We start from the raw sequence: 25,937 nt of genomic DNA on the forward strand, positions 1-25,937 counted from the left end.
GTAAAACTGTAAGGTGAAGAACAATATGGGGAATATTTTTTATGGTGACTTATCCTATTCACATTTGAGGTTTGTCGTCGACTCAACAATGTTTTGTTTTTTTTCCCCTTATCATTAATAACAAAAAAAGTTCGAACAATAAACACAATAAGATAAGAATTAAATAATTTAAATAGCTTAATAATGAAAACAACACATTTATCTTCAAAAACTAAATACAAAATAAAAGCCAAAATAATGGGGACAATAAGTGAGTCGGTCTGCTGAACTGGTTCATCATCGACAGGAACCGATTCGCTAACATGAATCAGACACTATTACTAAGCACATTGCGAATATAATTCCATTGCGCCATCTAGAGGTCACACCAGTCTGCATAAAGAAGCGTACTCTCATCAAATGATTTCACTAATTTCACTTTTAGGTTGTTTTTGATTAATCTAGCATGTGTTGTTCTCAATTTTATCACTTCAAATTTAGGTCATATAAAATTCAGTGCTCCCTAAACAACGAACAAAATAAAAACACATAGTAATCTTTGATTTGGTTGGCAGCTAATCCAAGATGAAGCAGATGTAAATTATATAGGCTACTAATATGCTCAAATCCAGCAACATGCACCATAATTCTTAATGAAAGTGTTAATACAAATGTTCATAATTAGAGTGAGATAATTTTACAATATAAATAATCCAGACAATTTTCATCAAACTAGTTTGATTTTATTTAGTGACTTAAAGCCTACTCTGCACACACATTCTAATGCTTTTTCAAGACACCCTTATAAGACATTTTGTAAATGTACATAAGAATAATTTAGCAATAAAGCACAGTTAAAGCCTCACATTCCACATTATTTAAACTGGGCCTGAATCTCCCAGTACAAAGTGGCTATAAATAACTGCAACTGCAAATCATCAAAGCATACAACATCTAGAATAAGAAGTGCTTAAAACGTCAACCATATCATCACTGCCCCACTTTGAACCACTGTTTGGCTTACAACAAAAATGTGATTAAAACTGATGAAATTACTGGAAAACATCAGAAGCTAAGCAACAACAGACAAATCAATTAGCTGATTTGCTGTAAGAAATATTAAATATGATGCAGAATATTAAATATTAATACAGAAAAATAAATATTAAACAAATTAGACTAAATACAATAAAAGATGTCCCTTCACATAAACCAAACTAAGCAAATGGGGTTGACTATTTAACTTAGGAATGCAAAAAACTACATATCAACTTTAAACTTCATTTAGATTCCATTCATTGCATAATATACAGTGTATTAAATTTGATTTATATATTGACATGACATTTTTTTGGCTAAATTAATGCATACTATATAGTTCGTGCTAAAGTGTCATAAACAATATAAGTATTTTTTTTAGTACATCTAACTACAGCACTTCTGTCATGTCACTTACATGACAATGACAATATAATAGAATATATTTGAAACTAATTTTAAAAAAATGTTCAAACTTTGATTTCTGTTACTTACTGTTAACATTTAAAAGCAAAGATTTGTTCAAAAAGGACATTACTGAGATTACTGCAAAAACACAGTGTGCAAATAATGCAATATAACTAAGACATTTTGTGAAGAACAAAGTTAAATAGATTTTTTTAAACCATAAAAAAATGCATTCATTATGGCACAACTTGGAAAATATGATTATAACTGGAATATATTATCTCGGTTTTCACTTCATGGAAGTGAGTCATGGGATGAATATTCAAACAGTTTTTTCCTCTCTAGATTTCATTGAATTATTGACCACAAACAATAGTTAAAAATCCATCACTTTACAAGGATTATACATAGGAAATCTAAATTTGGCACATATAAATCTCAGGAATAAACAAAAAAGGAGGTGGGGATATCAAGGGAAAAAATAAAGCCCATAATCTAACGTCCATCTTAGATTTTAGTAATTACCTTTACATTTAAATCACACCATTAATGAAATACATGGAAAAAATCAATAAAATTTAATTCATGAATGAAATAATATTCCATCAATACATAACACTTAACTTTTTTTGTTCAGATGTGTACCACCTTTAAGGTGGAACCTTAAATCAGCTTGTACCTCTGTAAACAAAAAGGTACTTTAAAAGCACTAAATCTACTGTCAGACCACCTGTGTACGTCTCGTGTACGTTCTGCCTGAGAGTGACCAGATCTCTTGGCTACTAACCGACACTGCACAGACATCATGGCAGCAGAGACTGTTACATTTCTCACAATCTGCAGTCAATTATAATTTCTTTTTCAGTCCATCTGTTCTCATGGACAAGATTGCTGGAGAGGTTTTCTATTTAAGTCTCTGAGTGACATTGGCCAAGGCCACAGCAAATGCCTGTACCGCAGAGAATGGATACTGAAAATCCAGGATGTATGCATTGCCATCGATTCTGCCAAACTGCATTACCTGTAACAGATAAATTAAGATGCAGGGTAGATGTTTGTTATTCGAAAGGAAATATTATGTATGGAGCTTGTTTTTTTAAAGGTGAACTGTGTAATTTCTTTATCCCTAGTATCACGAAATATTCTAGTATCAAACTGGTTTCCCCTTCCATAAATAAATAAATAAAATTGCTTTACCTGGCGTCCATCAAGCTCAATCTGAAAGTTTTTGGCTGACTCTTGTGTCACCCGTCCTCCAAAGTCAAGCTGGTAAACCTGGGTGGCTTCGTTCCACAATGGCTGCTTGTTGGCCATGACATAAACAAAGCCTTGGCTGCCAAGACTACGATCCTCTCTCTCATTAGCTTTGCGGCACTTGATTTCCTCAAGTTCGTTTGCCGTACGCAGATTGCGTTTGCTCTTCCATCCTTTCTTGCTGCTCTGGCTTTGGTTCATCAACTCGTCACCACTAATAAAGAGCTCGGGCTCGCTCTCTGAGCTGTCCTGGAACTCATTGGAGGTCCTACTCAGTTTCTTGGCCTTGTTCAATGGCTCTTTCTGTCCTTTAGGCTTCTTCTTTTCCCTGCTGCCAAGTCTCGGGCTGGAGATCAGGGAATTGAAGTCAGAGAGTGTGCGACTTTCTTTTTTAGATTTCCCTTCAGAGACTCCAGACATGTTGGCCTCTTCTGCCCTACTGTCAAGCCTCTTACGCCCCTTTTTGCTGAACCTCTCTGCTCCTTGTGGACTCTCATTGAGAGAGGACTGATCCTGAAAGCTATCCCCTGATTCTGCGACCACCTCAGAGGTGCTCTGATGATTCAGGTGTTCAACAGGTGGTGGAGGGGGAGGGAGAGGAGGTGGAGGAGGAGGTGGTGGGGGAGGTGGAGGTGGTGGAGGCGGAGAGAGAACCGGCTTCTCCAGGGCCTGATGGGTCTTACTAGGCAGTGTGGCAGAATGGTCTGGCATGGGAGGGCAAGTGCTATATGTGCTCCAAGGATGCAAGCTCATTGGATGCAGCTGAAGGTTGTTACAGGAGCTTGTCCCTGGGTACATAGGTGGCAGAGTGCAACAACCTAGATTGGTCAAATTAGTGGGATAACCTGGGGGTAGGACTAACGTTGGGTCTGGTTGGCTGAAAGGGCTAGATGTTACAATGTCATTGGGGCCACATGCTTGTGCAGAACTCTGCAAAGGCTGTAGCTGAGGTCCACCATGACCTACCACTGGTGGGAAAGGTGAAAGGGATAACTGATAAGCTGAAGGGAGGGTCATAGAACTGGGACTAGGGGGAGGCTTTGTTGAAAGGACAAAAGGTAGCCGGGTCATGTCTAAGTGCTGTGTTTGGCCAAGTATAAATGGTGGTGGCTTATGAGGTGGTCCTGGAGGTCCAGGCAACAAATTTTGCTCTTGAGGTATCCAGAGTTGTTCTGCTGCAGGAGAGTCCCATTGGTAAGGTGGAGGTCGTTTGACTGTTAAATTGACATCCCCTAGTGTTAAGTGCCGTACTGACTTTTCAAGATGGCACTGCTGACTAAGTGTCTCGTCTTCCGTAAAGGCAGAGTTCACATACACAGTTCTGTCTCTACTGTTGTCAATGGGACTCAGGAGGTTATAGGAGGACTGGGAAGCTAATGGTGAAGCACTTTTGGAGTGCACAATTATAGTGCTGTGTTGGGCCCCTTTGCCAGGCGGGAAGTCTTGCCTCACCACAGTTCCTCCAGCAATTCCACTGCTGTTGGTGCCACCACCGGTGACACTTACACTAGTGCTGCTGCTATTACTGCTACACTGAGTGCAAGTATACAAAGCCGTGGGTATCCTTGGCTGATAGGAGAGCGTAAGAGAACCATTCATTTTGGATTTTGTAGGTAGAGTCCTCACTGTGTCTACCATTTGAGAAACCTTCAGGGTCAGTTCCCTTCGATCCCGACGCAAAGTGGCATGAATCAAACTGCTGTCAATCCTCTGTGTAGGATTTCTGATTGTGTTCATCTGGTTTGATGTGTCTGGATATGGTGGTGGGTCTCCGCTTGGTATAGAATATCTAGGCACTGAGAGGCGACTCAGAGTTGCTGAGCTGTACGGCAACTGGACTTTCTTGTTCTCAGATGAAGTTACTTTCAATGTGGCAGAGCTGCCCATTCCTTGAATCCCATAGGCATTTTGGTTCCTTAACAGGCGTCTCCTTGGGCGACACACCTCTTCGACATTTCCGCTGCTGTCAAACGTAGTGATTCTTTCATAGCCTAATGGGGTTGGATACTGGAGCCCAAATGGATGAAGAGAGAATTCATCCTTAGTTAAACATGGATCTGTTGTCAGCGTAGTGCCATTCTCATTACTAACAAGAAGACCTGGAGGTGCCGTAGTGGGTGCGGCGGCTGCAGCAGATACCACTGTACCTGGGTAAGGTGGTGGAGGGTTTACCTTGCGCATCTGGACCTCAAGAGTGTCAGTTTCAATGAATGACTGTGGTCGTGAGGGAACCTTCAGAGGAAGCACTTGTTCTCCTCTATCTGGTGGCTGGTCAGGATGAGGGATTTGAGGCATCAGCTGTAACTGATGGATGGACAGAGTAGCATATCCTGAAGGTGGAGGCTGGAGTGTCATTTGCATTTTGAGTTGCTGTTGCATTTGCTGATGCTGTCTTTGCATTTGTTGATGCTGCAGCTGTATTTGTTGATGTTGTTGTTGAAGCTGTTGCTGCTGCTGCCTCATCTCCTGAATTTGCTGTCGAATTTGTTGCTGCTGTTGTTGCATCTGTTGTTGCTGCTGCTGCATTTGCTCATGCTGCAGCTGCAACTGGTGCTGCTGCTGTTGGAATTGTTGTTGATGCTGTTGATGGATTTGTTGTTGATGCTGTTGATGAATTTGTTGTTGATGCTGCTGCACTTGCTGCTGAATTTGTTGCTGCTGCTGTTGCAGTTGCTGTTGTTGCATTTGCTGCTGATGCAGTTGCTGCTGATGTTGTTGCAACTGCTGTTGATGTTGCTGTTGTAGTTGTTGATGTTGCTGTTGCAGCTGTTGTTGATGCTGCTGTTGCAGTTGTTGTTGATGCTGCTGTTGAAGTTGTTGTTGATGCTGCTGCTGAAGTTGTTGTTGATGCTGCTGTTGAAGTTGTTGTTGATGCTGCTGCTGTGTTTGCAATTGCTGCTGATGCTGGATATGCTGCTGCTGCAGCGACTGTTGATGCAGTTGTTGTGACTGATGTTGCAATTTCAGATGATGCTGCTGTGGTTGTAGTTGCTGTTGATGCTTTGATTGTTGATGGTCTTGTTGTTGCTGTTGTTGCTGACGTTGTTGGTGGGGTTGTTGCGGCAGATGATGTGGAGGAGGAGGAAGAGTTCCACTCAGGATGTTACTCATTTCCAGTCCACTGAATATCACCTGTCCAGGGTTAGAGTATCTGGTTGGCACAGTGTACTGTGCAGTCACAGAGTCCTGACTATGCTCTGACACTGTTGCATTAGCTGCTGCAGCTGTTGCGGCTGCGGCTGCAGCTGCCGCTGCTGCAGTAGCTGTGGGATTGGTGAGGACATCAAGCTGAATATTCTGATTGGCTAGGAGAGACTGGACAAGGCCTATACTCTGTGTAGGTGACATGGCTTGCGCAGGGCTGTGAATTGGAGCAATGGGAATATTAACTGTGCAAGGAGGATTGTCGGCTGACACTCCAGAAGGTCCCATCACTAGAAATAAGCAAGAACATCTTGAGATTAATTTCTTAATTTTATTTACTTCTTTTATTAGTCAAGCTATACAGAGACAAAATGTACAAAAATGTTCCACTGATTCTTACCAGGTAAATCATCTTCATCTTCACTGAACACATTGGGATTGAAGACTGGGAGGCTCATGAAGTCCAAGGAAATTTTACGCACCTCGGGCAAATAGATGGTCATCTGACGAGGTTGCAGGTGCAGCAAACTAGTTTTATAAATAACTGTCACATCATGCATCATTAGTGAAAACATTTAAAAACCATTAGGATTATTCCTTAAAATAATTATTATTTAAAGTGTAAATTTGCACAAAAAACCTGACATACCTGCTCCTAAGTTAGCTGGCAAAAAGGAAGCTAGGCCCACAATCTTAAACTTTGTTCCCCAGATGTTAGAGGTGACCTGGGCTAAGTAATTATGCTGCAAAGCAAATTGAGTAATAGTTATAGAAAATATTTATTGTCATTTATCTTCAGCATAGCAGGAAATTAAAGAAAATGAGGTGTCTACTGAGGTCATGGTGCAGAATATGTTACAAATGTGTGGCAGTGTCCAGTAGACACAGGCAATAAATACAATCACTTTTCCTATCAATTTTAGGCAAATAGATTAATATAAAATAATTGCCAAAATTAACTTGCAAATAAGATGTTAAGTACCTCACTAAAGCCATCAACTGAAAATTCCCTTCGAGTAAGACTTGGAGACCGAACTGGAGGCTTCTTTGGTAATCTAGGAGACCTAGACATTTCTTGAGATGTTTGGGCAAGTTTGGGAGACTTTCTTGATTCCATATTAATTCTAGGCAATAATAAAAAACAAACAAATACAAGACAATTAAATGTATTCCTTTATTTATTATCAAGTCAAAAGCTGTTGATTTGTTTAGTAAATATTTTATTTGTTTAGTTATATTTTTCATGAATGTACTGTATTGTGTTTTGTAAAGGTTGTGATGGAACAAACATTTCTGTTAAGTTTCAGGCACCCTGTAATATTTTGTGAATTTCATATTCAACAGTACCTTATATGTTTAGAGTACCTAGGAAGCTTAGGAGACCTGTTTCCTCTGGAAAGTTTTGGCGACTTTCGCCCAACCCACTCATCACTCAACTCAATATCGCTGGAGTCTGAGCAATTACAGCTGTCAGTCATATAGGAGATCATGCCATTTACACAGACCTCATCTGAAAGACAAATTAAAGATGTCTGAAATCAGCTATCAAGACAAAAAACAAACAAACAAATAAAACATTTACGCATTTTGCTTAACAAGGATGTGGGTTTAAAGGTCACCTACTGATTTTTTTTTTTTTTTTTTACTTTCCTTTAATGTGTAAACAGTCTGAAAAGTTACAATGCATAAAGTCCACGCCAAAGGAGTTAATCTCTCCAACAACAACAAAAAAACTTGCCTGAAACACCTTTTGTAGTTCTGCTATTATTTTTGTGACTTAGCTACATCACCATGTTACAGATGTGCATAATGCCCGCCTACTGACTGCTTTGGAAGGGTAAGTAATTTCACTATGTCCAGGAGACACTGTTTTTTTCCCCCTTTTTTTTCCACTAACGAGGGCAAAAAAAAAAACATTGTCTAGACTTCGAATAGTGACACCATAGTTACTACAGATATGATACTGTTTACAACTGCTCATGACACCATGACACCTCGGGAGCTGAAACACGATTTTGGTAAGGGGAGTTACATTTCTGACACACTCTAAGCAGATGACCAGTCACAACAGACTGGGCCAACTGACCAATCAGAGGAGAAGGTTTTTTTCCGAAAGGTGACCTTTAAAAAGACAGGCATGAAAACAGAGTTTCAGGCAGAGGGTGAAAAGAGGTGCTGTAGCAATGTACAGTATGAGAAAAATATTTATTGAACTTTAAATCACGAAAATGTATTCCAGCAGACCCCAAAAATTATAAATAAGCATAATATGGGCACTTTAAAGTGTACGTGATCAGCAATTGTGCATATATAAGTACCTGCTTTACCATCCATTTTTGGGTCCATAATGACAAACTCTGGTCGCAGTTTGCTAATGCGACGGCCCTTGAGAATAGGCACCAGACCTCCCAGGTGTTCCAGATAGAGGGTGTAACAGGGACCTCCTGCCTCTGGGTTCTCCTCTGAACGTTTCATAGTGCAGTGCAGCCGTTCATTCCCTGACGTGGGATAGCTCACAAAGTCTCTAATGTTGTTCGGATCAGGGATGGGGGGCTTGCGAGATGAAAAAGATTATGCATTAATGCATATATTAGCATACATCAAACTTTGATGATCAATTGCTGCTTCCGTACCTTGATAGTTGGAATGAATGCAGTGGTAACGTAGGAACAGAGGAGTGAAGGCATGTTCAGTTTTCCCACATCTCGCTCCTCTTTAAGAGCACTGGCAATGCCCTGCTGACACAGAAGCTGCAGACTGGCCACACGGTGCTCCACACGCACTACATACAGGGCTGGTCCACATGCCAGAAACAGGCGGGAGTCCCTGTGACCCCAGCAAATAGTGGTAATGGGCCTCTACAACCAAAAGATATTTAGATTATATATAGTTTATTTATAATTTAATGTAGGATGTATTTATGTCAGTGGTTTTCATCTGGTGCGTCATAACTTAAAATGGGCCATATGTCACATTAGAAAATAATTAATAATTATATCCAGCAAGGACACATTCCAACAAAAGTGACATTAAAGACATCAAATTAATGCTGTTCTTTTAAACTTTCTGTTCATCAAAAAATCCTGAAAATATAAGAAGAACCATTATTAATAATTTAGCACCAATAATAATTGAGCACTAAATTAGCATATTAGAATGATTTCTAAAGGATCATGTGACACTGAATGATGCTGAAAATTCAGCTTTTCATCACAGGAATAAATTACATTTGAAAATATATTAAAATAGAAAACAGTTCCTTTAAAATTGTAAAAATATTTAACTATATTACAGTATTTTTGTTTAAATAAATAAAGCCTTGATGAGCATAAGAGACTTCTTTCAAAAACATTAAAAAAATTATGAATTATTCCAAACTTTTGACCAGTAGTGTATATATGCTCAGATTGATGATTGGTCTGATGATTGGTCACAGCTCACTTGGGCTGGAGTTTCTAAAGTGTATATATGTTCCCCCTGGACATTGTAAAACTTGACAAGGGCGTTCCTCATTAAGGAGGCACAGGCTGAGTCAGCAGGTAGGCCGTGTCTCTCCATCCCGGCCACTGCCAGCAGGTCTCCCTGAGAGCACCACTGTACCTCCACATCTGAAAAACAAAAGTCTGTCCAGTCAGATAATACAGCATGTTATGTGGCTCTGTCAAGAATCATTCATGATGCACCATTACATGGTTGAAAGGAGTTATTTTTACTGAATTACACTGTAGGAGTAACCAAAAGTTCCTCAACCAAGAAAAGTATCAATACTTTAACTTGCTTGGTTACAAACATTCTTCCAAATATCTTCCTTTGTGTACAGCAGAACAAAGAAATATATACAGGTTTGGAACAACTTGAGGGTGAGTAAATCATTTTCGGGTGAACTATCCCTTTAATATTCTATTAATAATAATCTAGTGGCAAAACACTTAGTTATTCATTTATTTATTGCAAGAACAGCAGTGTTTTACCTTTCAGTCCTGAGCGTATAATGTTAGGTGAAAGGTCATCATAGTTGTTCATCAAACTAATGTCTCCTGATATGAAGCTGACCGTTAGCAGTGGTTTGAGATTTTGCACTTGAAGGGAAACATGGTTTTTACAGTTAATAACATTTAAAAAGACAAATACATATCACTGCCTTGAAATCATCCTTAAAAATGTATAACATTTTCTATACCTTTAAAAGTCATTTAGAAAATAGTCTATGTATTGGTGCTTGGAAAAACCCAGAAAGGCTTTACTTTTTTTTCATTAATGGATGACGTATGCAATATACTTGTGTTCAACCTTTAATGTAATCTCAAAGAGTTTGTAATCTCAAGAACCCTGTTCAGTGAAAAATGGTTCTTAATACCATGGAAGAAGCTTTACCATCTTAGAACCATGAAAGGAGCTTTATTTAAGAGTATGATGTACCTTGAGCTGGAGTAGAGTCATCAGAGTCTGTATCGCTCTCAGTGCTGTCCTCCACCAGGAAGTTCGGGCAGTTCCAGGACATGCTGACTATGCCATCTGACTCATGCAGCAGAACATGGGCAAGCATACGACCGTGGCAGTCCATAACTATGACTTGCCCGTCTGCTGTTCCAAAAAGCACCTAGGGAGATTAAATGAATGCAAACACCAAATTAGGGAAATCGGGCATCAGTCCAAGGGAATCGGTCCAAGTCATTTGTTGACAACAAACACCTTTCAGACCGTTTCCTTCAATTTGATGATGCCAAACCAAAGAGTTACCTGCTGGTCATCAGGGGTCCAGATTCCACAGGTGATCTGGCTCTCCAAATTGATCTCAGACGACCAGTGTCTCTGACCACTGACTGATCCCACCAGGACAAAACCATCCCTGTAGGCGATCAAGGCCTGTGTACCATCATGTGACCAGGTGAAGTCACTCACCTAGACAACAAACCACTAGTTCATTAAGCAATTCATGTTTGAATAATAGCTGCTTTATTATTTTTATTTTGATTCTATTGCAAAATAATTAGCATTTTTAATTAGCAGGAGTTTCAGTAAGAGACACAAAATATAATAATCTGTTTTGAAATATAATATATATTTATGCATTTACTAGATTTTTTTGTAGATTTCAGGGATGCACGATATATCGGCCACTATATCGGTATTGGCCGATATATGTTTATTTTTAATGTTATTGTTATCGGCCCGATAAGAAAATTTGGCCGATATATTAAAGCCGATAAATACTGGATTATTTCCTTCAGCTGAGACACTTCAAATGCGCACTGTCCGCCATTATGGTTTTGAATTGCTTAAAATATGATTGAGATCACTTCAAAAAGGAAAATACAGTGCAACGTACAGAACAAGTCTGTCATATAGACTACATATTATTATAATGAGAACATTATAATTGTGTGCTTGGGACATGACTTTTAATGGTGAGACTTTTGTTTTTGTAATCAGGCTCTTAAAAAATTATATAAAAATTTTGATTTAGATTTTTCAGCCAATATATCGGTTATCGGCTTTCAAGTGTAAAGAAATATCGGTTATCGTATCAGCCAAAAAATTAATATGAGTGCATCCCTAGTAGATTTTTTTTGTTTTTCTAACAATGCGTAATTATGGATATCTGTACTCCAATGATGAATGACATGAGAAAATGGCATGAAAAAAAAAATGGCGTTATTATACCATATTTTATTTACATTGTCTTACTTAGCTGGCCTTTTTGTGTGCGTATAAGCATTTTAATGCATTTTTAATCAAAACGTATTAGTACGTTCATCACTCTTGACATATCATAAAAAATATAATTGCACTCTGCATACAGATGAAAATAAGCAGTAAATATATTAACATACCTGAGCACCTCTGTCATTCACCAGCTCTACAGACCATCTTCCTTCATACTGGATCCACACAAATATCCCTCCCTCCATGTCACACGTTGCAAGCTTCTGAAACGGTTCATTCCACCTAACAAGGACAACCTGTAAAAGAACTTTATTTATCAGGGTACATCATTTTAAACAGATTTATCAAAACATACACTCTAAATTATTGTAATTTTGAAGGTAAATGCTACCCACTCATTGGTTAACAGTATGTTACCTTACTCAATGCAGTGAAACGCTGTAATAGATCGAATGTTTTTTTTTTTCAGTGAAATACTGTAAAATTGACAGTTTTTGGAAGTGAAAAAGAACAAGTCATCATACAAAATACAGTAAAAAAGAAATCAGAATTATCTGTGTGACAGCACACATTGATGGTTTTTCTTGTTAGATGTTTTCTTTTTAGTTTTTTCTTATTATTAGGGTTTTGTTACATCTTATGCTGTTAAATTAATATTTATTGCATTATTTTTGTGTTACCATGACAGTGTTTTGTAAATGTGTGCATGGTATTTACCTCAGCTTGTGGAAAAGCTATTTGTGATGAACTTTGACTCATCATTTAGCTTTTAAGGTGGTTGTCAATATACTATAGAGATTAATGAAATATATATATTTTATGGTAAAAAAAAAATGTTTGTTAAAACTTAAAGTTTAGCATTTAAAATGCTGCTACCATATTTTTTAAATAGTTCTGGCAACCGTAACAGTACATTTTACAGATTTATTTTTCTTTATTTCCTTAGGTTTAAAATGAACTTAGTGCACATTTAAAGCCCGCAATGCAAACATTTCAACCAAAAGACAGGAGTTAATGGCTAAACAAAAATCTAAAAGAGAGGCGAACTCCCACCTCACTGTTATGACCCCGTAAATTGAAGTTGATTCTTTGTGGGGTATTTCTGTCCCTTCTGCAGTGACTAGACGTGAACGTCACACCCACAACACCCCTGGCGTTCCCAGTGGCAAGCCAGCCCTCCTCATAGTAGCGCTTCCTGCACACCGGCTTCTCCTTCTCACTCTTGGGAACTCGCCCTTTCCATGAGAGGCAGAGGATGTTGGAGTCACTGCAGAGGACCGGACCATGTTCCACCGCAGCCAACATCCCTACAGACTGACCAGGCTACAGGTGTAGAGAGAGAGGGAGTTAATATTTACATTATTTATAACACTTGTAAAATCTGTGATGTCATTTTTAATGGTCACTAATACTAAACTACATTCCAAAATGTGCAAATTCATTCTGTAGATGGGTTGTTAGGCAAGGCAAGATTATTGAATTATATATAAAGTGTTTATTTTAAATGCTGTGACTGCCTGGTCAACATTGAAAATAGGCCTTTAGGTTTTTGTAGTTTACTTAAAGGGTCAGTTCACCCAAAAATGAAATTTCTGTTATTAATTAATCACCCTCATTTCATTCCACACCCATAAGACCTTCTTTCATCTTTGGAACACAAATTAAGGTATTTTTGATGAAATCCGAGGGTTTCTGAACCACACATAGCAACGTCATTGCACCTTTTGAGGTCCAGAAAGGTAGTAAAGACATCATTAAAATAGTCAACGTGACTACAGTGGTTCAACCTTAATATTATGAAGTGACAGGAATACTTTTTGTGCGCAAAAACAAAACAAAAATAACGACTTTATTCAACAATTTCTTCTCTACCGTGTCAGACTTTTACGCAGTTGACTCAGTGAACGCAGTTCAGCGCTTCCATGTTTACATCAAAACGCCGGCTCAGTATTGGCCGGCTCCTGCGTCAGCATCACACGCATGCGTCGTACTGCTCACATGAACAGGAATTGGCCAATACTGAGTCGCAATATGAAAATGGCGTAGGACAGTGACAGGGGAAAGTCATTATTTTTGTTTTGTTTTTGCACACAAAAAGTATTCTCGTCGCTTTATAACATTAATGTTGAACCACTGTAGTCACGTTGACTATTTTAACAATGTTTTTGCTACTTTTCTGGACCTTGAATGTGGTAATTTTGTTGCTTTCTACTGAGGATAAAAAAACTCTTGCATTTCATCAAAAATATCTTACTTTGTGTTCCGAAGATGAACGAAGGTCTTATAGGTTTGGAACGACATGAGGGTGAGTAATTAATGACAGAAATTTCATTTTTGGGTGAAATAACCCATTAAAGATGATTTTTAACATGCAAAGAGAAATGTAAGACATTAATAGGTCGATTTTAGTTTGAAAATTATTTAAATTATTTTTGCTATTTAATTTAGTGATAGTGGCACAGAAATTACACACTTTACCTTTAAATAACCCTGCCAGGCTGTTATTGAAAATAAGAACCTGTTCTTAATGACTTGCCTGGTTAAACAAAGGTTAAATGAACAAAAGTTAAATAAAAACCCTGGGGTGGGACACATTTTTAAAGGTACAAACATTCCATGTACTTTTTCAATTAATACATTAAAAAAAACTGCATAAACATGCATAATAACTATAAAAGAAAATGTTTGTAATAGTTTCAGGTGGAATGTGACATGCCAACTGGCCACTTGGACAACTAATGTATTTGACATTATCTGCCTCTAAAATAAAATAAAACTGTAATAAAGAACTTGCTCTTCCGATACAGCAGAAAATATTATCTTGGAATGCATGGAAATCTAATTTCTGAAAGTACTCACCTCTTCATAGTCCCTGGACATTATTAGACCGAATTCCGTCTTTAAAAGAGTGCTCCATTTTGCTTGCTTAGTCAAAAAATATGCAGTACAACCTGAGAATGCTTAACCGCAGATGTGTCTTAAGAAAGAGTGTGACTGAAATCAGGCCATTATAGTCTGTGACTAATGCACATTATGAGAAATCCAATTTATTCTATTTCTATTCAACACAATAATATAAATTATATCTAAATCAAAAGTCAATGTCTATTGCAGTTTATCTTCATTATACAAAACCAGTTCAGTATTCGGTATTCCAGGATTTCTATGAAAAGAGAAGACACACACACACACACACACACACACACAAATGTATTGAGAAAGACTAAAGCATATCACAATAACACTGAAACAGATTATATCATTTCCAAATTGAAGAGCAAGAACAAGCCACCTATGAGACAAGCGCTGCATGCAGAATCATTTAAATACATTTCATTTCTCTGTCTGCACCCACACTTGAGTTGACATTGGTCCCCTATTACGTCACAGGATGTTTAAAGCCTCTGCAATTCATTCTTTATACCAAGAATAACGCAACAAAAATTATGCTTGGAAGCATCTGTACAAAAAAAAGGCGTGCAAACGCGCAAAAATATATATAGAAAATCTGCACAACTAAGGATGAGGCAGCTCGCAGGCGTCATGGCAACAGGGATGTGATGATGGCTGAATTTTAATGACACCAAGCCTAAGACTTCATAACTGCATTTATTCTCATTTCAAATAGAAATATTCATTTTTCTCCCAGGTTTATAAATATATATGTAATTTCGTTTACAACATAATCTCACTGTTTTACTGCTATAGAATCATTATAAAAATAAACACATAGGGCTTCCAGATCATAACTGGCTCAGTTTCACACATCTGTTTATATAAGAATTGTGGCAGGTATTTAAGGTAATTAAGCTGGATGCAGTTTAGAATAAATCCATCAACTATGGTTGCCACCTACACTCGTGATATAATTACACAACCATCAAGGATACAACATTGACTGTTACTGTGACATTCCAAAGAAATCAAATGAGAACAATGTAAACCAAAAAGAAAATAATTCATTCGAGTAATAAAATAAGAATTTGCATTCATTTCTATCAGCAAACTCACCTCTACCAACTCGCTCTCAATGCGTCTAAATGGTTGCCAGATACTCAAGCTGGATTTTACCCCAAAGCACATTAGAGTCATGCAGTGAGACGCAGATCATTGGCGCAAAAGAACCCTTTAATGCGGGATTTTTCAGGATGTGAAGGCAACCCGCGCTCTGACGGAATGGTGCTTTGGATCACATGACTGCCAACCCCATCCAGATAGTAACAAATGCGGTGCACAAGCAAACCATACTGATATAAATCACCAATCTTCATTCGGGAATTTGCGAATAATATTAAGTTTCACAGAGAAAATAAAGCACGAATTTCAAAGACTGCTACAATTAAAGCACGCTACTAGAATAATAAAAACGCTGTCTTTCATTTCAGTGCCCAAAGTGATTATGCGATCTCTTTTTAAATTGTTTTGGTCATCTTACTTTGACTCCTCTTTTTTCTCATTCATTTTCTATAAAAAAAAACTATTTACAAAATCTTTAATTGCAAGTTGCTATAGATAGGCTACTGTTAACCACAGTTCTCAGCTTTCAGTATGTCAGGCATCATTTTACGCCAAAAGGGGTCGACAAGTGTTGAACGACTCATTGAATCCTTCACTCACATGAGTCATTAAAACAAAGACTATTAAATAAATTGTAACTTTTCATTTTCCGTCGGTCTTAGTATATGATGTAACTACAGAAGCGAAAATATCGAAACTCGTTTTTGAGCGAGATGCTAATGGTCTAATCAGATTCAATGAACTATGCTAAGCTAAGCTAAAAGTGGTACTGCCAGACCCGGAGATCGGCTGAATGGATTCGAAAACGGTAAAACTCAACTATTTAACTCTAGGGGAGTTGGAAAATGAGCCTATTTTTTTTTTTTAAAGTGGAGTGTTCCTTTAAAGGGACTTTGATTAAAACACCTAAACACACGATTTACCCACAAATTAAGATACTTTTTCCATCAAATTCTCAAATACTAGACATGATTTTAATGAAGACGTTGTGTAAAAACACAGCCTAAATGATATAATGTTCAGTTGGTTGACAAATGAAATGTACAGGCTCACAACTTCAAAATACCGATTTGTTCAGAAGGAGGGGTGTATCGGTGTAAAAGCCCAACCAATGATGTTCCTTCACTGCTCGGCTTGCCCTACAGTCCTAAATGAAGGCAAGAAAGCAGTCACGTACTTCAAAGGGCGACTTCAGTAATCGAAATACAGGTAGTGTGCTTGGAAAAGCACGATTCGTTAACTCAAAATGGTAGCACAGACTATTTACCTCAGAGCTCATGCTAAGTTTGACCTGAAAGTTTATTTGTTATTACAAAAAATGTATTGAAATGAACTTCTGAAAACCATATGTTGTGCATGTACTGATATATGTTGTACGGTGTAAGGTTTCTATTAGTAAAAACTATTTTACTAGCACTTACTTTGCTCAGACAGTCTGCAACAAGGCTCAGGACTCAGAAGAGATACTTCACTTTAGTCTTAGAAAAAGCAGACAGAACAATAGGCCTACCATATTGTAAAGATTCCCAGGAGGCACTCTGCTGTACTGTTTGTGTAGGTCTATGATCTACTTTAGTAGACAAAAATAAGCATAATATTCCTTCACTTTTGTATGTAGATGTATTTTGGAGTACCATTCCATTGTATATGAACATCATTCAGCACCATGGTCTATGTCAAAGTACACATGGCAACACTATTGATGCAATGATCACACACAATGATCACAAACACCCCAATCCAACACTGGCTAGAGAACGTAAAGCTTCAGACACACTATAAAGCACTGTTATATTTAATGGCCATAACCTAAAAATAATTCAATGCAACATTTTACACCACTGCATGCAAGAGTTAGACTTTACAGTAAAGTTACTTTATCTAACATTAAAGTCAACATGAAATAAAAAATGGACAGTTTTTGATTTTTTATGAAAAATTGCATTATTTATTATACATGATTTACCAGGGCACATCATTATTTTTAAATTCGTGTTCCCTCATAATTTTTAACCAAAATAACTTTCCCACAGCGACATCTCTGATGACATGTTAACTGGCTTGAGGGCGGGACAACCTGTCACTCACATGAGATCACAGCAATAGCAAACCACAATCATCTAATCAATGACCCAAATTACACATGGACAAAATCAAGTCCCGCCCTATATTTTTTCTTGTTTGTACAGTTTGCATGAAGATAATGAGTCAAATTAGTGTGAGTAGGATAAATCAGATCTCTTCTCAAATCAGAGCAAGGCTTTAATTTAGTTGAATTTATGTACAATCCTTAAGTCTCTTGTCACAGTGCAATCAAGTACAGGTCTCTTGAAAGATGTGAATGACACTGTCATATGCAGGTGGTGGAGTCTGTCTGGGTAGAAATCCTCTTAGACTGCCCTTCCCCAGCCAGAAAGACTCTGCTGGTTCCGTACTAAACGGATCTGTGATGTTAGGAATTAATGCAGCTTGGTTATCATCTTCTGTTTCACTGGTCTTGTTAGCCTTTTTTGGTGGTGGCCGAAAAGTGGAGTTCTGAAAGCTGGGGCTTCTGCCCAGCAGCTCATTGGGGTCTACGGAAGTCTGTCTTTGGAGGTTTAAAACCGCTCTTCCTGCAAATTCAGTATTCTTGTCAAAACCGTGACTCTTGTAGTGTCTGAGGTGGCAGTGTTGATTTCGTGAGCCTTTACATTCTGACGACTGGTTTTGACGTCTGGTGATCCTGACCGAAGCTCTCCGTCTTGACATCCACGTAAGGAGGAGGAAAATCAAGATCCCGATTAGCAGACCCATCAAAATCGACAAGCAGAACGCCAGGATGAGCTCCTCTGGATGGAAAGGTTATTGAATTTTGAGTATGTAATATCAAAAAGCATTTTGAACAGTTGAGAAATTAACAATAGACTATTAATTTTCATATTGAATATTTTTTAGAATTGCACAGATTAAATTGATATAAAAATATGAGCCAGCTTAAGCAAGGCTACAATAATAGTAAAACGAATGCACACCAATTCTTACCAAAATCAATAGGTTTAAGTATTTCCCAAATCGCATTTGTTTCATTTGAAGCCATAATAGTTAGCAGAAGCATGTGAACATGCAGCCAAACTCTCAGTCCAAGCCCACAAGGACTGTTCACTGTATTTCTCAGGGAATCTGGCACTTTTCTATTTTTTTGTTTGCATAAAGGGAAACATTGTCGTCATTCTTCCTGCCTTTTTACTTGTAAAATTAGCAAGTGCTCGGCTTATCTGTTCTGGACAGAAATCCAGGGGAACAGAGCTGTTTCCTCTTGCATCATTTCCTTCGTTTCAGTGGATACAATACAATAGCCTCTTCAACCCATTATATTATAATAGACCAACTTACACCTTTTTTGTAGACCTTTCAGCACGTTAAATTTTCTTCTTTTGCAGTAGATTTATTTTGAGATAGAGTGAGGATAAAAGGAAAATGCTTAAGTAAAAAAGCCCTGAACAATACATTTATCAAATTAGTTTTGATTTGACACAGTTCCCATAAGAAAATGAAAACGCCCATGAAGGTGATAAGTTCACAGTTGTCAGAGGGGATTTCCTTACTGCCTTACTATCTGTTCCTTTTGGCATATCACTGTATGTTTCATGAACATAGAATCAAATAATACTCTTACAAATACCCACCTTAAGTAATATAACTATTTATTTTTTTGTTTAAATTGTCTAAAAAATGCACGTCCTCTCAGAAGAAACAGGAATAGCATGCATTCAACAGAATTGGTGTACTGGCTTTTACAAATATTGCAGTGAAGGAAAATTTTGTCCTAAAACAATACCAGGACACCCATGTTCAGAGTTTATTACAAAAAACAGGAATGGCCAGCAGATGTCATTATTGAACCATGTTGTCCTTGATGTACATACTGGCTGTTAATGAGCTTGGTAATGATCTATCTATCTATCTATCTATCTATCTATCTATCTATCTATCTATCTATCTATCTATCTATCTATCTATCTATCTATCTATCTATCTATCTATCTATCTATCTGTCTGTCTGTCTGTCTGTCTGTCTATCTATCTATCTATCTATCTATCTGTCTGTCTGTCTGTCTGTCTGTCTATCTATCTATCTATCTATCTATCTATCTATCTGTCTGTCTGTCTGTCTCATTGTGCTCTGTTAAAAAAAACTTGACATCTATCTATCTATCTATCTATCTATCTATCTGTCTGTCTGTCTGTCTGTCTGTGTTTCATTGCGCTCTTTCAAAAACTTGACATCTATCTATCTATCTATCTATCTATCTATCTATCTATCTGTCTGTCTGTCTGTCTGTCTGTCTATCTATCTATCTATCTATCTATCTGTGTCTCATCGCGCTATGTCAAAAACTTGACATCTATCTATCTATCTATCTATCTATCTATCTGTCTGTCTCATTGCGCTGTCAAAAACTTGACATCTATCTATCTATCTATCTGTCTGTCTGTCTCATTGCGCTCTGTTCAAAAACTTGACATCTATCTATCTATCTGTCTGTCTGTCTGTCTGTCTATCTATCTATCTATCTATCTATATCTGTGTCTCATTGCGCTATGTCAAAAACTTGACATCTGTCTATCTATCTATCTATCTGTCTGTCTTTCTGTCGCATTGCGCTGTCAAAAACTTGACATCTATCTATCTATCTATCTGTCTGTCTGTCTCATTGCGCTCTGTTAAAAAACTTGACATCTATCTATCTATCTGTCTGTCTGTCTTTCTGTCTGTCTCATTGCGCTCTGTTAAAAAACTTGACATCTATCTATCTATCTATCTATCTATCTATCTATCTATCTATCTATCTGTCTCATTGCGCTCTGTTAAAAAACTTGACATCTATCTATCTATCTGTCTGTCTTTCTGTCTCATTGCGCTGTCAAAAACTTGACATCTATTTATCTATCTATCTATCTATCTATCTATCTATCTATCTATCTATCTATCTATCTGTCTGTCTGTCTGTCTGTCTGTCTATCTGTGTCTCATTGCGCTCTGTCAAAAACTTGACATCTGTCTATCTGTCTGTCTGTCTCATTGCGCTCTGTTAAAAAACTTGACATCTATCTATCTATAATACTATATAAAAATACTATACTATAGTGATTTTGAACCATACTATAGTAAATTGTAGTATACTGTATATATTATAGTATTTATATACAACACTTTGTTAATGAACGCTACAGCATACTGCATTAACTATAGTGAACTGATAAACTGTAATAAATACTGTAGTATACTTTAGTTTTTACTACAGTAAACTGTAGTGTATATTGTAGTATAATAAATATACCCTATAGTTGTAGAAAACTTAGTACAGTATTGGGTAAAGGAATTTGTTTATATTACTATAGTTGTTATATTACCACAGCAACCTATAGAATTACCACAACAAACTAATTCAAGTAGGCCTACTTTACTATAGTATGGTTCAAAACACCATAGTATTTATTACAAATTACTATAGTATTTTTTCATCTATCTGTCTGTCTGTCTGTCTCATTGCGCTCCGTCAATGTTTTGAACGCAATAACGCGCCCTGTGTAAACGCCCCCTTATTGTTCCCTTCAACACCGATAGGTGGCGAGAAAGGTCACATGAAGTAACTCGGCCTTGCAACATTGTTTAAAGGTTTCCATAGCAACCATTCTAACAGAGTTTCACCATCATCATCACACGAGACCTGCGGGGAAACAAACCGTCATCTGCTCACGGTAATACACGCACTACATAATATACAAATGAAACAAATATTCTGTTGAATTAGGACTGGTGTTCATGGCGATTTGCGCAATAGATTTCCTGTTTAATCACCAAGCCTGCATTTAGACTTCAGAAAATCTGTTTGTGCGGATATGTATCTAGTGTTGATGAGTTTCTGTTCTCTTTACTTAACGTTAGTTACTTGCATAACTTTTGCTGATAAATATGAATGCAAGTCCATGATGCATTTCATGTACAATGAAAGATGAAAAGTTATCCTTTGTGGGCAAAGACTTTGTTTCAATTATGAATGAACTCCTATAACTAAAGCTCTTTTCCATATAATAGCAATCAGCCAATAAGTTCATTGATTGTTATTATTATTACTATTATTAAACTAAATAAATAAATAACAGCAATTTATGTCAGATAAAAGGGACCTGGTCTGTGTGCAAACATGCATGTACAGCATGACTGCAGTGCGCATACAGTACACAAACACATGATGTTTATTGCACTGTAAAAAGTGGAAATGTGCAGTTTTCTTCCTGACCTTAAAAATGAATTTTGTTTGTGTAACCTTATTGATTTAGTTATAATTAATGATGTTTTTTTTTTTAAATTTTACTTAAGTTACACTAATTAGTTTATATGTTAACTCATCTAAATCTTTTTAGTGTTCTGTCTGACACCCATGCTGTTACTTTTTTCTTCTCGGTTCACTGACTAGATAGAAGAGGACTTCTGATTGGTCGACTCGGGTAGTCGGGCACCTAAATGAAACCTGCTTTTCTATTGGATCATATCAAGTTCCTGGAGTTTCAGCATCAGAGAGAGAGAGAGAGAGCAAGAGGAAGAAAGAGAGTTGTAGGAGGGGCAGATGGGGATGCCCCCTTAAGAAATAGAGCAGTATCTGCTGTGTACTCTGCCGACTGTATGAGTGATCCGGTGTCAGAGGAGCACAGGACTGTAGAGAGGGACCATGGCTTCCCTAAGCCCTTTCGGACGGTCCAGCAAGGACATTATGAATGTGATGCAGAGGCTGCAAGGTAGGTGATGCTGTATTTCTGTACTTTACCTCCCACAATAGTCCTCTAGCTCTATGAGTCAGGAGGAATTTTGCTGATTCAGTGCCTTCACATTAAGTGTTTGCCAGATCCCTCTTGTTGCACAAATGCACCATATTTAATAGCACAGGAACTTACCCACTTGAGAAATCAATATTGATGCTTTACATAATGGCTATGCATGTCCATCCATTTATCTTTAAACTAACGTTGACATGAAATACAGCTTATGGCAGTGTTGCAAACAGAAATGTTTGTGCATTTGAACTGTCCCGAGGGAATCATGCACTTTCATTATGATGGCTTGCGGACACATTGTTTTATCAGCTGAGGGTCTGAATTGACTGGTTTTGTGCTGCAGTGCTTGAGGAAAGGTCAGGTTGTTGTCAACTTTTAACTAGAAACAGAGGACATACTTGTGTCGTGATGCTTTCTGCATATTTTTAGAAATAATTGTGTCTGCTTGGTGCTGATATAAATTGGTAATTTAATTAAAATTGCATAGAAGCCATGTCATTTATCTACAAAGAGTTGTATTGTTAAATTGCCCTAGTAATGGCTGTTTTGAGGTTATTCATAGGGGATTAGATTTGTGTTTAAAATAAGTTTAGCCCATGAAGGTCATCATTGTTTTTTCTTACAGGAAGTTGTCCTTGACAAAAGGCCCTTTTCTTGTGTTGCCAAAGAGTGAATAGTTTTGTTTGACCTTTCTTGCTTGAATGATGTTTACATTCTTAATGATAAGGTTGTTATAGTTTACTGGAGTGCTAATGTCATGTCATACCAAATACATTTAAGACACAATTCTGATATGGTGCCTACCAACATTATGAGTATGGCTTTTTAGGTGGCAGGAAAGGTTTAAATGTTTTTGCAGTCATTTTCGGAGGAAGATAAAACCACCCAAAAGCAAAACATAGAAGTGATGATTGCTGTTCTGGGAGCGAGTGATGACATTGTGATGCAGGGACTCATGCTGGTAGGAAAATGTTCCCATAATTCACCTGTTTTGCTGGGCAGCTTCAATGTTATCAAATATCCATCACCAAATCCACATTAAAGGGTTAGTTCACCCAAAAATGAAACATTTGCCATCATTTATTCCCTCATATGATTCCAAATCTGTATGATTTTATTTCTTCTGACAGTGTTGTAATTGTTAACTAATTAAAAAAATGTTTTCTGCTATTTAAATAAATAATAAAAAAGCATATAAAAAAAAATAATAATAAAAAAGCATATAAAAATACCGACCTTTAAATTAAAATAAAACTAAAAATATTACACAAAAGCTCATTCAAAATATTAATAAATACTATGATACTATATACAGTAAATAATATTAAAAGAGCACTGTTCTGTGGAGCACAAAAAATGTCTTTGTGTTTTTTTTTTTTTTTTTTTCTCCATACAATGAAAATCAAAGGGCTCCTGTGGTGTTTGGTTCCCAACATTCTTCAAAATATCTTTTTTTTGTCTTCCACAGTAGAAAGAATGTTTTTAATTGTCCTAAAAGTGCATACATGATGACAGAATTAAAATGTTTTTCTAGAGTATCCTTTTAAAGGTGCAGTAAACGATTGCTGAGAAACACTGTTGATGTTTGATCTACTTTCAACAGCGTTTCTCAGAAATCTTTACTGAAATCACTTTTAGCTTGCATCACTATTGCTGTTGCTTTTACTTTGAACAAACCCAAGAAAGTTTAAAAATCTAGATTGTTATAAAACACCCAGACCGACCAGTATGCTCGATGCTTATATATTGTTCAGTGTTAAGAGCTGGTGTGTGTAGGAACAGGTAGAACCTGACACCTCTTTGGAAGATGTCCTGTCCTTGGAAGATGGAACAGATCAATATTTGGACTCTTTGGCATTGTGTGCCCCTTCTTATTGACTGATGGCTGTTACTCAAGTGTTGGCAGTGGACAGGGGCAAGTCTATAAAATTACAAATTAGCTGTATTTAGTTGTGTCATCTCATTCTTGTGCCCCTCTACATGGTTTGATGGCAACCCGCTGGTCGAGTACAGCGAGACCTTTGAGAGCGTTAATCCCGTGACTAAGTGAAAGCAGATGTTTCGCTGCACATGGAAGAGTAATAACAGGAACAGGGTGGTAATATTTTCTGCTCAATAATTGATTTAAGAATGATTTCAACAGCTCTTATGACAATAAACAGATCAGGAGTATATGGAAAGAGCGATAATACAAGCATAATTGTTGTTAAGTTCTAGCTCCTTTTAAACTTAATAACCAGGTCTAAACTTAGTAACCAGGCATGCTGACTGTGACATGTGATTTATGGACCTATTCAAATTTACAAATGTAATTTAGTTCAGGTACAATTGATTATCTAAATTAAAGGTGCCCTAGAATTAAAAATTGAATTTACCTCAGCATAGCTGAATAACAAGAGTTCAATACATGGAAATTACATACAGTGAGTCTCAAACTCCATTGTTTCCTCCTTCTTATATAAATCTTATTTGTTTAAAAGACCTCCGAGGAACAGGCGAATCTCAACATAACACCGACTGTTACGTAACAGTCGGGATCATTAATATGTACACCCCCAATATTTGCATATGCCTGCCCATGATCAAAGCATTAGACAAGGGCAGGACGTCTGGATCTGTGCACAGCTGAATCATCTGACTAGGTAAGCAAGCAAGGACAACAGCGAAAAATGGCAGATGGAGCAATAATAACTGACATGATCCATGATATCATGATATTTTTAGTGATATTTGTAAATTGTCTTTCTAAATGTTTCGTTAGCATGTTGCTAATGTACTGTTAAATGTGGTTAAAGTTACCATCGTTTCTTACTGTATTCACGGAGACAAGAGCTGTCGTTATTTTCATTATTAAACACTTGCAGTCTGTATAATGCATAAACACAACTTCATTCTTTATAAATCTCTCCAACAGTGTAGCATTAGCCGTTAGCCACGGAGCACAGCCTCAAACTCATTCAGAATCAAATGTAAACATCCAAATAAATACAATACTCACATAATCCGATGTATGCATGCAGCATGCATGACGAACACTTTGTAAAGATCCATTTTGAGGGTTATATTAGCTGTGTGAACTTTGTTTATGCTGTTAAAGGCAAGCGCGTTTTACTTGCCCATAGATTTAAAGGGGCCGCAGCATGAATCGGCTCATATTTAATGATGCCCCAAAATAGGCAGTTAAAAAAAATTAATAAAAAAAAAATCTATGGGGTATTTTGAGCTGAAACTTCACAGACACATTCAGGGGACACCTTAGACTTATATTACATCTTGTAAAAAAACATTCAATGGCACCTTTAAAATAAACATGAAACAAACTCATTTTACTTTCATAATATATTTTGAGAAAGAATGTCAGATGGGACTTGATTTTATTAATCCAATCATTTGGATTTGATGGTAAAAAGCCTGTATAATAGTAATCTGATAAATAATACATAATAAGACCAGGAAGGTGATTAAAGAAAGTAAATAGTGTCAACTTTAATGTCAGGATGACTTTGCCGTTTTATGAGGTTTATTTGAGGTTTTATTTTCACATTAGCCTATACTAAAACTCACAATCCTGTTCTGAAAATCTCTTAAAGTTCATGAAAAAACTCTTCATGAAT

At 37.2% G+C, this 25,937-nt stretch overlaps 3 protein-coding genes across 4 annotated transcripts in view; 1 reads left to right on the forward strand and 2 right to left on the reverse strand.

Moving 5' to 3' along the window:
- Window positions 1–700: 700 nt before the first annotated feature.
- On the reverse strand, window positions 701–15,646 carry tulp4b (TUB like protein 4b). Of its 2 annotated transcripts, none has more exons than XM_048191030.1 (16): window positions 15,502–15,646; window positions 14,350–14,653; window positions 12,544–12,813; window positions 11,658–11,786; window positions 10,564–10,725; window positions 10,243–10,423; window positions 9,795–9,902; window positions 9,265–9,431; window positions 8,457–8,681; window positions 8,142–8,376; window positions 7,189–7,333; window positions 6,806–6,947; window positions 6,473–6,566; window positions 6,224–6,367; window positions 2,623–6,113; window positions 701–2,446 (listed from the first exon to the last, which is right to left on the reverse strand). In XM_048191030.1, the coding sequence occupies exons 2-16, from the start codon at window positions 14,368–14,370 to the stop codon at window positions 2,330–2,332; spliced, it is 5,631 nt and encodes a 1,876-aa protein (XP_048046987.1). In that variant the 5' UTR covers window positions 14,371–14,653; window positions 15,502–15,646; the 3' UTR covers window positions 701–2,329. The 2 variants fall into 2 exon arrangements, with proteins under 2 accessions (XP_048046987.1, XP_048046986.1); XM_048191029.1 differs by having other exon boundaries at window positions 7,171–7,333.
- A 1,784-nt stretch (window positions 15,647–17,430) lies between these two features.
- myct1b (myc target 1b) lies at window positions 17,431–18,681 on the reverse strand. The gene is made up of 2 exons (XM_048191040.1): window positions 18,529–18,681; window positions 17,431–18,335 (listed from the first exon to the last, which is right to left on the reverse strand). The coding sequence occupies exons 1-2, from the start codon at window positions 18,599–18,601 to the stop codon at window positions 17,821–17,823; spliced, it is 588 nt and encodes a 195-aa protein (XP_048046997.1). The 5' UTR covers window positions 18,602–18,681; the 3' UTR covers window positions 17,431–17,820.
- A 2,443-nt stretch (window positions 18,682–21,124) lies between these two features.
- The window catches only part of syne1b (spectrin repeat containing, nuclear envelope 1b), a 141,802-nt gene continuing 136,989 nt past the window's right edge, over window positions 21,125–25,937 (forward strand). The window contains exons 1-2 of the mRNA XM_048191034.1: window positions 21,125–21,249; window positions 21,969–22,287. Coding sequence (XP_048046991.1) covers window positions 22,221–22,287 — 67 coding nt within the window. The 5' untranslated portion in view covers window positions 21,125–21,249; window positions 21,969–22,220. The remainder of the gene's footprint in view (window positions 21,250–21,968; window positions 22,288–25,937) is intronic.

The sequence above is a fragment of the Megalobrama amblycephala genome, linkage group LG5, assembly GCF_018812025.1.
Source record: "Megalobrama amblycephala isolate DHTTF-2021 linkage group LG5, ASM1881202v1, whole genome shotgun sequence".
In the NCBI taxonomy this organism is placed as follows: Eukaryota; Metazoa; Chordata; class Actinopteri; order Cypriniformes; family Xenocyprididae; genus Megalobrama; species Megalobrama amblycephala.